Source organism: Monodon monoceros, unplaced genomic scaffold (assembly GCF_005190385.1).
Source record: "Monodon monoceros isolate NGI ecotype Baffin Bay Population unplaced genomic scaffold, NGI_Narwhal_1 Super_Scaffold_6, whole genome shotgun sequence".
Taxonomy (NCBI): Eukaryota; Metazoa; Chordata; class Mammalia; order Artiodactyla; family Monodontidae; genus Monodon; species Monodon monoceros.
In genome coordinates, this window is record NW_021703783.1 from 32,558,241 (window position 1) to 32,571,601 (window position 13,361).

A 13,361-nucleotide genomic window follows, 5' to 3' on the forward strand; every position below is an offset into this window, starting at 1 on the left:
ACCCTCCGTCACAGTGCCCTGGTGTGCTGGATTCGTATTTACCAGATGCTGTTGGGGAAGGGGTGTGAGAACATTGGTTTTAAAGAACAAAATCATTCCACAGTTTGAGAAAAGTTGAGTAAAAATATTAAACAGATGCCTTCATGGAGTCTTGAATAGGCTAACATATATGCATAAATATTAAATCTACAAGAGAGGTATTACATGCAGCATCTCACACAACAACTTGGCCAAGTCCTCTCTTCCCTTTCATGGAACATGCCGAAGGATGAGTATCCCATCCCAGACTACACTGTAGGAATTGCTAGATTAGATTTCTAAGGTACCTCTTCTGTTTTATAAAACCATGGAATATTGTTAAATTTCACTGTAATCACTCCACTTTAGAGTGCTATATATTAGAACTTTGATTGATCCAGTTAAAATGTATTCAATCTTTTATTCTTTTTTTATCTTTTAAAAAATTTTTATTTCATTTATTTTTTTATACAGCAGGTTCGTATTAGTTATCCATTTTATACATATTAGTGTATATCTGTCGATCCCAACCTCCCAATTTATCCCACCACCACCCCCACCACCACTGTTCCCCCTTAATGTCCATACATTTGTTCTCTACATCTGTGTCTCTATTTTTGTCCTGCAAACTGGTTCATCTGTACCATTTTTCTAGGTTCCACATATATGAGTTAATATACGATATTTGTTTTTCTCTTTCTGACTTACTTCACTCTGTATGATAGTCTCTAGATCCATCCACATCTCTACAAATGACCCAGTTTCATTCCTTCTTATGGCTGAGTAATATTCCATTGTATACATGTACCACATCTTCTTTATCCATTCATCTGTCGATGGACACTTAGATTCCTTCCATGACCTGGCTATTGTCAACAGTGCTGCAATGAACATTGGGGTGCATGTGTCTTTTTGAATTATGGTTTTTTCTGGGTATATGCCCAGTAGTGGGGTTGCTGGGTCATATGATAATTCTATTTTTAGTTTTTTAAGGAACTTCCATACTGTTCTCCATAGTGGCTGTATCAATTTACATTCTCACCAAGAGTGCAAGAGGGTTCCCTTTTCTCCACACCCTCTCCAGCATTTGTTGTTTGTAGATTTTCTGATGATGCCCATTCTAACTGGTGTGAGATGGTAACTCCCCATAGTTTTGATTTGCATTTCTCTAACAATTAGTGATGTTGAGAGGGTTTCATGTGCTTCTTGGCCATCTGTATGTCTTCTTTGGAGAAATGTCTATTTAGGTCTTCTGCCCATTTTTGTTTTTGTTTTTTTTTGTTTTTTGTTTTTTGTGGTACGCAGGCCTCTCACTGTTGCGGCCTCTCCTGCTGCGGAGCACAGGCTCTGGACATGCAGGCCCAGCAGACACGGCTCATGGGCCCAGCTGCTCCGCGGCATGTGGGATCCTCCCGGACCGGGGCACAAACCCGTGTCCCCTGCATTGGCAGGCGGACTCTCAACCACTGTGCCACCAGGGAAGCCCCGTAAAAGTTTTTAAGTATCATTAGATCCCATTTGGTTATTTTTGCTTTTATTTCCATTACTCTAGTTGTTGGATCAAAAAGAGATCTTTCTGTGATTTATGTCAAAGAGTGTCCTTCCTATGTTTTCCTCTAAGAGTTTTATACTGTTGACTCCTACATTTAGGTCTCTAATCCATTTTGAGTTTATTTTTGTGTATGGTGTTAGGGAGTGTTCTAATTTCTTTCTTTTACATGTAGCTGTCCGGTTTTCCCAGCACCACTTATTGAAGAGACTGTCATTTCTCCATCCTTGCCTGCTTTGTCATAGATTAGTTGACCACAGGTGCGTGGGTTTATCTCTGGGCCTTCTATCCTGTTCCATTAATCTATACTTCTGTTTTTGTGCCATTACCATATTGTCTTGATTACTGTAGCTTTGTAGTATAGTCTGAAGTCAGGGAGTATGATTCCGCCAGCTCCGTTTTTTTCCCTCAAGACTGCTTTGGCTATTCGGGGTCTTTTGTGTCTCCATACAAATTTTAAGATTTGTTGTTCTAGTTCTGTAAAAATTGCCATTGGTAGTTTGATAGGGATTGCATTGAATCTGTAGATTGCTTTCGGTAGTATAGTCATTTTCACAATAATGATTCTTCCAATCCAAGAACACGGTATTTCTCTCCATCTATTTGTATCATCTTTAATTTCTTTCAGCAGTGTCTTATAGTTTTCTGCATACAGGCCTTTTGTCTCCTTAGGTAGGTTTATTCCTAGGTATTTTGTTCTGTTTGTTGCAATGGTAAATGGGAGTGTTTTCTTGATTTCACTTTCAGATTTTTCACCATTTGTGTATAGGAATGCAAGAGATTTCTGTGCATTAATTTTGTATCCTGCAACTTTACCAGATTCATTGATTAGCTCTAGGAGTTTTCTGGTGGCATCTTTAGGATTCCCTATGTATAGTATCATGTCATCTGCAAACAGTGACAGTTTTACTACTTCTTTTCCAATTTGTATTCCTTTTCTTTTTCTTCTCTGATTGCCGTGGTAAAACTTCCAAAACTATGTTGAATAAGAGGGGTGAGAGTGGGCACCTTTGTCTTGTTACTGATCTTCGAGGAAGTACTTTCAGTTTTTCACCATTGAGAATGATATTTGCTGTGGGTTTGTCATATATGGCCTTTATTATGAGGTAGGTTCCCTCTATGACCACTTTCTGGAGAGTTTTTATCATAAATGGGTGTTGGATTTTGTCAAAAGCTTTTTCTGCATCTATTGAGATGATCATATGGTTTTATTCTTCAATTTGTTAATATGGTGTATCACAGCGATTGATTTGTGTATACTGAAGAATCCTTGCATCCCTCGGATAAATCCCACTTGATCACGGTGTATGATCCTTTTAATGTGTTGTTGGATTCTGTCTCCTAGTATTTTGTTGAGGATTTTTGCATGTATATTCATCAGTGATATTGGTCTGTAATTTTCCTTTTTTGTAGTATCCTTCTCTGGTTTTGGTATCAGGGTGATGGTGGCCTCACAGAGTGAGTTGGGAGTGTTCCTTCCTCTGCAATTTTTTGGAAGAGTTTGAGAAGCATGGGTATTTGCTCTTCTCTAAATGTTTGATAGAAGTCACCTGTGAAGTCAACTGGTCCTTGACTTTTGTTTGTTGGAAGATTTTTAATCACAGTTTCAATTTCATTACTGGTGATTGGTCTGTTCATATTTTCTATTTCTTCCTGGTTCAGTCTTGGAAGGTTATACCACTGTAAGAATTTGTCCATTTCTTCCAGGTTGTCCATTTTATTGGCATAGAGTTGCTTGTAGTAGTCTCAGGATGGTGTGTATTACTGCATTTCTATTATAACTTCTCCTTTTTCATTTCTAATTTTATTGATTTGAGTCCTCTCCCTCTTTTTCTTGATGAGTCTGGCTAATGGTTTATCAGTTTTGTTTATCTTCTCCAAGAACAAGCTTTTAGTTTTATTGATCTATTGTTTTCTTTGTTTCTATTTCATTTATTTCTGCTCTGATCTTTATGATTTCTTTCCTTCAGCTAACTTTGGGTTTTGTTTGTTCTTCTTTCTCTAGTTCCTTCAGGTGTAAGGTTAGATTGTTTGAGATTTTTCTTGTTTCTTAAGGTAGGCTTGTATTTCTATAAACTTCCCTTTTAGAACTGTTTTTGCTGCATCCCATAGATTTTGGATCATCATGTTTCCATTGTAATTTGTCTCCAGGTATTTTTTGATTTCCTCTTTGATTTCTTCAGTGAGCTTGGGTATTTAGTAACGTATTGTTTAGCCTCCATGTCTTTATGTTTTTTACGTTTTTTTCCCTGTAATTCATTTCTAATCTCATAGTGTTGTGGTCAGAAAAGATGCTTGATATGATTTCAATTTTCTTAATTTACTAAGGTTTTATTTGTGATACAAGATGTGATCCTGGAGAATGTTCCATGTGCACTTGAAAAAAAAGTGTTATCTGCTGTTTTTGGATGGAACGTCCTATAAATATCAGTTACATCTAGCTGATCTATTGTGTCATTTAAAGCTTGTGTTTCCTTATTAATTCTCTGTTTGGATGATCTGTCCATTGGTGTAAGTGAGGTGTTAAAGTTCCCCACTATTATTGTGTTACTGTTGATTTCCTCTTTTATAGCTGTTAGCAGTTGCCTTGTGTATTGAAGTGCTCCTATGTTGGGTGCATATATATCTATAATTGTTATATCTTCTTCTTGGATTGATCCCTTGATCATTATGTAGTGTCCTTCCTTGTCTCTTGTAACATTCTTTATTTTAAACTCGATTTTATCTGATATGAGTATTGCTACTCCAGCTTTCTTTTGATTTCCATTTGCACGGAATGTGTTTTTCCATCCCCTCACTTTCAGTCTGTATGCGTCCCTAGGTCTAAAGTGGGTCTCTTGTAGACAGCATATATATGGGTCTTGTTTTTGTATCCATTCAGCGAGACTGTGTCTTTTGGTTGGAGCATTTAATCCATTCACGTTTAAGGTAATTATCGACATGTATGTTCCTATGACCATTTTCTTAATTGTTATGGGTTTGTTTTTGCAGGTCCTTTTCTTCTCTTGTGTTTCCCACTTAGAGAAGTTCCTTTAGCGTTTGTTGTAGAGCTGGTTTGGTGGTGCTGAATTCTCTTAGGTTTTGCTTGTCTGTAAAGCTTTTTATTTCTCTGTCAAATCTGAATGAGGTCCTTGCCGGGTAGAGTAACCTTGGTTGTAGGTTCTTCCCTTTCATCATTTTAAATATATCATGCCACTCCCTTCTGGCTTGTAGAGTTTCTGCTGAGAAATCAGCTGTTAATTTTATAGGGGTTCCCTTGTATGTTATTTGTCATTTTTCCCTTGTTGTTTTGAATAATTTTTCTTTGTCTTTAATTTTTGTCAATTTGATTACTATGTGTCTCCATGTGTTTCTCCTTGGGTTTATCCTGCCTGGGACTCTCTGCACTTCCTGGACTTTGGTGGCTATTTCCTTTCCCATGTTAGGGAAGTTTTCGACTATAATCTCTTCAAATATTTGCTCGGGTCCTTTCTCTCTCTCTTCTCCTTCTGGGACCCCTATAATGCGAATGTTGTTGCGTTTAATGTTGTCCCAAAGGTCTCTTAGGCTGTCTTCATTTCTTTTCATTCTTTTTTCCTTATTCTGTTCCGTGGCAGTGAATTCCACCATTTTGCCTTTCAGGTCATTTCTCCATTCTTCTGCCTCAGTTATTCTGCTATTGACTCCCTCTAGTGAAGTTTTCGTTTCAGTTATTGTATTGTTCACCTCTGTTTGTTTGTTCTTTAATTCTTCTAGGTGTTTGTTAAACATTTCTTGCATCTTCTCAATCTTTGCCTCCATTCTTTTTCCGAGGTCCTGGGTCATCTTCACTATCATTATTCTGAATTCTTTTTCTGCAAGGTTGCCTATCTCCACTTCATTTAGTTGTTCTTCTGGGGTTTTATCTTTTTCCTTTGTCTGGTACATAGTCCTCTGCCTTTTCATGTTGTCTATCTATTTGTGAATGTGTTTTTTGTTCCAGAGGCTGCAGGATTGTAGTTCTTCTTGCTTCTGCTGTCTGCCCTCTGGTGGATGAGGCTATCTAAGAGACTTGTGCAAGTTTCCTGATGGGAGGGACTGGCGGTGGGTGGAGCTGGCTGTTTCCCTGGTGGGCAGAGCTCAGTAAAAGTTTAATCTGCTTGTCTGCTGATGGGTGGGGCTGGGTTCCCTCCCTGTTGGTTTGGCCTGAGGAAACCCAACACTGGAGGCTACCAGGCTCTTTGGTGGGGCTAATGGTGGACTCTGGGAGGGTTCATGCCAAGGAGTACTTCCCAGAACTTCTGCTGCCAGTGTCCTTGTTCTCACGGTGAGCCACAGCCACCCCCACACCTCTGCAGGAGACCCTCCAACAAGAGCAGGTAGGTCTTGTTCAGTCTCCTATAGGGTCACTGCTCCTTCCCCTGGGTCCCGATGCTCACACTACTTTGTGTGTGCCCCCCAGTCCTGTCAAAGTCCTGCAATCAAATCCTGCTAGCCTTCAAAGTCTGATTCTCTAGGAATTCTTCTCCCATTTCTGGACCCCCAGGTTGGGAAGCCTGACATGGGGCTCAGAGCCTTCACTCCAGTTGGTGGACTTCTGTGGTATTAAGTGTTCTCCAGTTTGTCAGTCACCCACCCAGCAGTTTTATTTTGATTGCGCCCCTCTTACCAGCTCATTGTGGCTTCTCCTTTGTCTTTGGATGTGGGGTATCTCTTTTGGTGAGTTCTAGTGTCTTCCTGTCGATGATTGTTCAGCAGTTAGTTGTGATTCTGGTGCTCCCGCAAGAGGGAGTGAGTGCATGTCCTTCTACTCTTCCATCTTGAACCAATCCCCCTATCTTTTATTCTTTAAGTATTTGTTTCCCTGGCATATAGAATTCATATTGCTTTATAGTAGGTCTCATAAAATAGTAAACATTAATTCATAGATAATTAGCAAAAGGAAAAGAAATGGTATGAATTGTTTAAATAGTTTAAGAAAATCTTAGGCAAAATAAAGTTCATGCAAAGCATGAAACAAATTATGTCGCTAGTAACTGACCAACTATTTTGAAATAATTTCCAAATAGTGCTTCAGCAAATGTTCACACATGGCATGTTTAGAGACCACCTTCTTTATTATTTTAGCCATTTTTTAAAATTAAGATAATTGACATATATCATTGTATTAGTTTTAGATGTACAATGATTTGATATATGTACATATTGCAAAATAACCACTACAATAAGTTTGGTTAACATCTATCACCATGCATAGTTGCAATTTTTTTTGTTATGATAACTTTTCAGGTCTACTCCCTTAGCAACTTTCAAATATACAATACAGCATTGTTAACTGTAGTCACCATGCTGTACATTACATCCCCAAGAGTAATTTATCTTATAACTGTATATTTGTACCCTCTGACCACCTTCACCTTCAAAGTCATCTGTAAAGAACTGATTTTAACAAAGTGAACACATTTTGCTTACAGAGACCATTACTCTTATCAGAAAGATGTTTTCGTTTTTAAGTTAGAAAATGACATTCTGCATATGCACAAAGTAAATATGTGCAAAGAATTAAGAACAGGTAGAGCACTGAGTTGAAGGGAAAGGTAACATAAATCGTTGAACATAAAGTACGAAAGTAAATCATTAGTTTTTATTTTAGTGTGTTCGAAAATTTTCCCCATCCTAAATAACATCAGTAAAAGCAACTCAAAGAATTGAAAGTAATGATATTAAGTCAGTGTAATGTAGGTTAGGCTTTCTAGTTGATAAATGTCTCTAATAGCAACTGTGTTTTAATAAACAGGGCTAATTCCTGAGAATCAAATGATGCTCTTGAAATTTACATTATTAAATCTGTGGCAAGGTGAATAGCATCAAGTCAAACCTTGTAAACCCAAAGGAATGTGGAGTTTTCTGACACAGTAAGTATTTCCAAGATTAATTAAACAGTAAGTCATTGCATATCAAAATAAATCTGTTGAAAAAATAATAATGCATGTAAAATTACATTTTAACCTGATCATGTCACCCAAATTCTCTAAGGATAAATTTTTTGGAATAGCAAATAATTGAACATCTTTGCTCATTTAACACACACTTTTTTCATTAAATATACTATACACCACATATGTGCTCTTCCCAGCTAATTTTAATGTTATTTCCAGAAACTCTTTGAATAGAGATCACTAAGCTATTTTTGCAACATGAGTAAAGCACTCTAAAAGGTGAATTAAATCACACACATTATTTCTATATCACTGCACTCAGATATTTTTAAACTCTTGAAAGCAAAGGAAAAGTTTGAGAAGAGAGCATAATTGTTTACTTTGTACAGGATAGGTAAGTGTAAATAATCCTCTTTCTAAATTATGTATATAATCGATCTGCTCAATGCTGAAAGCATTCAGCAGCTTCCCCCACTATATCTGGAGCTCAACACAGAAACTCTTTCATCACTTTGAACTTTTCTTTAAATGGCTCTCAATCATATCCCAAGTCCAAATCACATATTCATGTCTTTTTCCTAAATTACTATGACCAAAAAACATTACCAATATCTCGAGTGTGTGCTTGAAATGCAGTTAATGCCTTTTTAAAAATTAGGACAAAGGGCTTCCCTGGTGGCACAGTAGTTGAGAGTCCGCCTGCCAATGCAGGGGACACGGGTTTGTGCCGCAGTCCGGGAAGATCCCACATGCCGCGGAGCAGCTGGGCCAGTGAGCCATGGCTGCTGAGCCTGCGCGTCCAGAGCCTGTGCTCCGCAACGGGAGAGGCCACAACAGTGAGAGGCCCGCGTACCGCAAAAAAAAAAAAAAAAAAAAAATTAGGACAAAATATGCAAAACTTGAATGCCTTCTTCTTCAACTGGAAACATCTGGGGACATTTATGTGGAGATAGTATTCCTCTTACTTCTTTAGAGCAATTTTGGAAATGGACTTCACAAGTGGAGATAAAACAAATTGGATTAGATTTGACTATCTCTATGTAGTGTGACCAACTGTCCCAGTTTGCTCAGGACTAAGGGATTTCCAGAGACATGAAACTTTTAATACTAAAACTAAGAAAGTCCCAGGCAAAACAAGAGTCTGTCAACTCTTTCTCCAAATTTCCATTCACCTTTAACATGGTTTACATCTACAAATATAGCTATGACCTCTTTTTTTCACTAATAAAATAACAATAACTGTCCAGAACCTGACAGAAAGTCTGCTGACTTTCCTGCATCCTTATCTAAACATTCAACAAAAGAGAAAAAGAATAAAGAGAGCAAAAACCCCAGGTAATTTGAAGTTATCTGAAATTTGGCCTCTGAGGAGGAAAGAAAGTATGTATAAAACCAAGACTACCTCAAAAGAGAGATTTACCCTCCTGAAATTTTCCTCCTGCCTCATCTATATTTGGAATGTTCCCCTATTCCTCAACCTGTGGCAGTATCTCCCTGTGAACGAAAGCTTAACACAAACCAAATGACTACATCTACAAACATCTCATCTAAACTGAAATTGGCTCTCCTAGTGGGACTAAAAATCTAGGAAATGGTATGTGCATGCACTGGTCTTCTGTTTCAAGCAATCTCAGAAGCAGATTTACTTTCCATGAAGTCAGAATGTCGGCTTTATCCTTGATGAACTCTGGCTTTAAAACTCCCATGGACACAAGGTACATCACAATATCTTCTAAACAGTGATTACATTGATTTTTATGTAAAATACAGATGACAAAACTTTTCAGAGGATGGCATCATCACCAAAACTGTAGTTGAGAGCTATTTGAAAATTACTCTTGTGTTCCTTGACTTCTTCTAGTCATTACTTCCAAAGCACTGATATGGGAGTTGTCATTTAACATGCTACAAAACCTGTTGCATTTATAAAATCTAATATTTTCCTTCAGTATCTCTAACCCCTCCCCAGTTTTCTTAATGAGTATCTCCTTTAACCATTTAAAATTGCCAAGCTTATCCCACACTGTTCCATATAATTGATATAATTTCCTACATATCAATCAACATCCTCCATGTCAATGTTCTCATTAGAATCCCTTCACAATGAGCATGCCACACCCATATCTAGATAATTACACATCTAGATAACTACTTCAGATTCGGAAGTTAAAAAGTCATCAGAATAAATCTGTATGTATAGCTCTGTTGTCATTTTAAAAATTCAACTCAAGTAAACAAAAGACATCTACACTGTACAAATTTAGGAAAATCATTTTGGATCATCTCTGGTTTTTGTCTGTTACAATGTCATTTATTTCGAAAAAAGTATCACTTTAATCACTTATTTACTCATTCTTTAACTAACTAATGAGTGCCCATTTCATACCAGATACTGTGTTTAGGCAGCAGAGATCATGTATTCTTAGCACTTATAAGAATTTAAGATAAAATGTTATACGTAAGGAAAATAACAAAGTCTTAGGATCTTTAAGTCACAATGAACTTAACTGGCGAGTTCTTGTTAAAGGAAATTTATAATAGACTATGTATGTGTCCTGGTCAAGTTTTATCCACCAAGTAGGCCTGAATTCCCTACCTGTGAATAGAGATACTTCTAGCCATGAGATATGTTCCAATATCCTGGATGTGTATAAATAGGGGACCATATAATTCATCAACTAAACCAAGATACTCCTGAGAATGAAAGAGGTACTTTTAGTAGTTACTTCAAAACAGCAGGACTTAATCCAGCAATGTCCCAGACAGTAGGTATATGTGTGTATATATGTATATGGGTGCCTATATACGTGCATGTATATAGGACGTAGAGTGCTACCACTAACAGAGAACCGGTGTTCTTTACTGGCACTAGAATTCTGTTCTAACGATGCTGGCACCACCATTGCTCAAAGAGATATTAACATCAGCTCAAAAGCTCTTATAACTACTGTGATCTTACACCCCAAATTTGCTAAAGCAGCTCTATTAGTAATAGGTTATCCTTTTATTGCATAATACTTTTATAACTTAAAATATCATGTGTCCCAATTTGATTTGGTGAATGCAGTAGTAGTAAAATTAGTATCCCCTCCTTCTGTGCAGAAATAAGATAAGGTTTAAAAATTCAGATTCAAACGGCAAAAGATCAGTTCTACTAAGATCTTCCCTGTCACTAGAGGGCAGAAGCCATTCATGTGATGAAGTAAAGATTCAAGCAATTTCTGTAAGTGGTTTGTTTCAAAGATTTTAGATTTTTTAGAAAATTGTCCAAGTAACAGAATGGCATACTTGCTATATACATCTATTTAAACTAAATTTCAATGAAATATTTTTGGCTTAAATATAGACAATTTGCTTACATCTAAAGTTTGGGAAAACATTTTAATTAAATGTGAAAAAATATCATGTTAAACATTTTAGGAAATACAAAGGACCCATTAAGTTTACTTACAATTGACATTAGAGTTAGTACGTAGTGCTGCAAATTCTGTCCATGATGATGAACCATTTTAGCATCAGCTGTAACCATAACTTCCACGTATCTTGGATACGATAAAAAACGTTTTTTCCTGGAATGTAATTGACTTCTTTCATCTTTCAATGATATATTTTTTGAAGAGTCTCCTAAAACTATTTCCTCCTTTATATTAAGATCTTCATTCATGTCACTGTAGTTATGAAAGGGTAAAGTGGTTTTCTTTATTTGACTTTCTGGTGGGGGAAGAACACAACAATGTGGAGTCATTAAGTTGGAGGTGACTCAAAATACTGCACAGAATAGAATAACCAAAAATATTGAATACTTACACACCTGCTTCCAATATGAAATAAAAGGACAAAAAGAAATTATTTTAAAGTGTTATACCATATTATCATAAGCATTACTACTCATAGTAATATAATGTTCACATTTTCATAGATTGCATTAACAAAACTGTATGTAAGTCTTATTTTAACAGCTATGACTATTCAAAACATATATTAACCACTGGGCAGAAAATAAAAACAAATCAAGGAGAACTTATGTTTTTTTCAGTAGGTAAATTAGGTCCTCAAGCCACTGATTGCATCTAATCTCATTACAGAGAAGTATTTTGTAGGATGAAACTTCACAAAATACAGAAAAGAAGCATATTTTTTGTTATACAGCATGTGAAGAGCACCAACAGAAAATGAACCCATATAACAACAGACGGCTTTTCAAACCCAGAAAGTCAAAGGTTGATATAAATTGTATAATACTTGATTATATGAAATACGTGATTATTTTTATTACATTTCTTTATATATAAATACAGTGTTAAAACTGCTGAAACCTTAGGGATTATTATGACAACTACTTGAAGTCCTATGCATTTATAAAAGTCACTTCTAAATTCTTATTTGTGCTAATGGAAAAAAATTCATAGGCAGCATGAGTGTTTGTCCTCTTTCCTTCTCTTTAAATTTATTCCTCTACTCTCTTTCTTATTTTTCTCTTATAATTGTTTAGTGAAACTATTTAGAACAGAAAAGTGGACCAAAGACATCAGGTAAGAAGAAATAAAAGGTCCTGAATAGCTCATAAGGCAAATCATCAATACCACAACAATCAAGATTTAGTTGTACTATAAGGATTAGACAAAATATAAAACTATATTACAGAAATAATTCATTTCACTTAAAATTAGCAGTAATCCTATGGTTGTAAAAAAAGAAACAAAAGTCCTTGAACAATGTTTCCACAGATGAACTACTTTTTCTAATTCTTAAAACCATCCTGCCTTTTAATGCTACTATGCTCTTAAGTTTTAAAATTCATCTCAGTGGGAGATTGTGGGAATCTGGCAAACTGAATATACATTCCTAAAACTTTGTCCTGCCATATTTTTCCTAGGGTGATTCAACCACCAAAATATCCATGACTAATTATTAGACCCTGGAGAAGATCCCAGATATATCTGATGAATACAAATCTCAGATTTATCAGAAAGAAGCTAAATATTCATGTTTTGATTTATTTTTTCACCCACTTCATTCATTCAAAATAAATTTTCATTGAGTACCTACTCTATGTCAGCAAACATTTACAAACTGAGGAGCAAACAGCATCTAATAAGGCTTACACTCTCGTGGGAAGAGGAAAAAATAAATGAACACATATTGAAGCACTTAAAGTTACCTTAAATTTGTTCTTAAATAACAATTCAACCAAAAGACAAAAAAAGTGACTCAACCTTACCAAAATGGCTAAAACTTAAAAGACTGATAATACCAAGTGTTGGTACAGACACTTTGGAAAACTATCTGGCAATTTCTAAGTTAAGTTACACATGTACCCCACGGCCCTGCAATTACACTCCTAGATACATACCTAAGAGAGGGAAAATATATATCCACAAAACACTTGTATAAGAATGTCCATAGCATGACCAATGGAACAAAATAAAGAACCAAGAAATAAACCCTCACATATATGGTCAAATGACCTTTGACAAGGGTGCCAAGGATACTCCATGGAGAAAGAACAGGCTCCTCAACGAATGGTGTTGAGAAAACTAGATATCTCCATGTAGAATAATGAAACTGGACCTTATCTTACAACATATATAAAAATTAACTCAAGGGCTTCCCTGGTGGTGCAGTGGTTGAGAGGCCGCCTGCCGATGCAGGGGACATGGGTTCATGCCCCGGTCCAGGAAGATCCCACATGCTGCGGAGTGGCTGGGCCTGTGAGCCATGGCCGCTGAGCCTGCACGTCCAGAGCCTGTACTCCGCAACGGGAGAGGCCACAACAGTGAGAGGCCCGCGTATCGCAAAAAAAAAAAAAAAAATTAACTCAAAATGGATTAAGATCTAAAAGAAAGACCTAAAACTTTGAAACTCCTAAAAGAAAACAGAGGAAAAGCTTCATGACA

At 36.6% G+C, this 13,361-nt stretch overlaps 1 protein-coding gene across 1 annotated transcript in view; it reads right to left on the reverse strand.

Annotated features, from left to right (window-relative positions):
- ADAMTS20 (ADAM metallopeptidase with thrombospondin type 1 motif 20) overlaps positions 1-13,361 on the reverse strand; it is a 207,060-nt gene that overhangs the window by 141,363 nt on the left and 52,336 nt on the right. Inside the window, exon 4 of the mRNA XM_029205295.1 lies at positions 10,916-11,175. Coding sequence (XP_029061128.1) covers positions 10,916-11,175 — 260 coding nt within the window. The remainder of the gene's footprint in view (positions 1-10,915; positions 11,176-13,361) is intronic.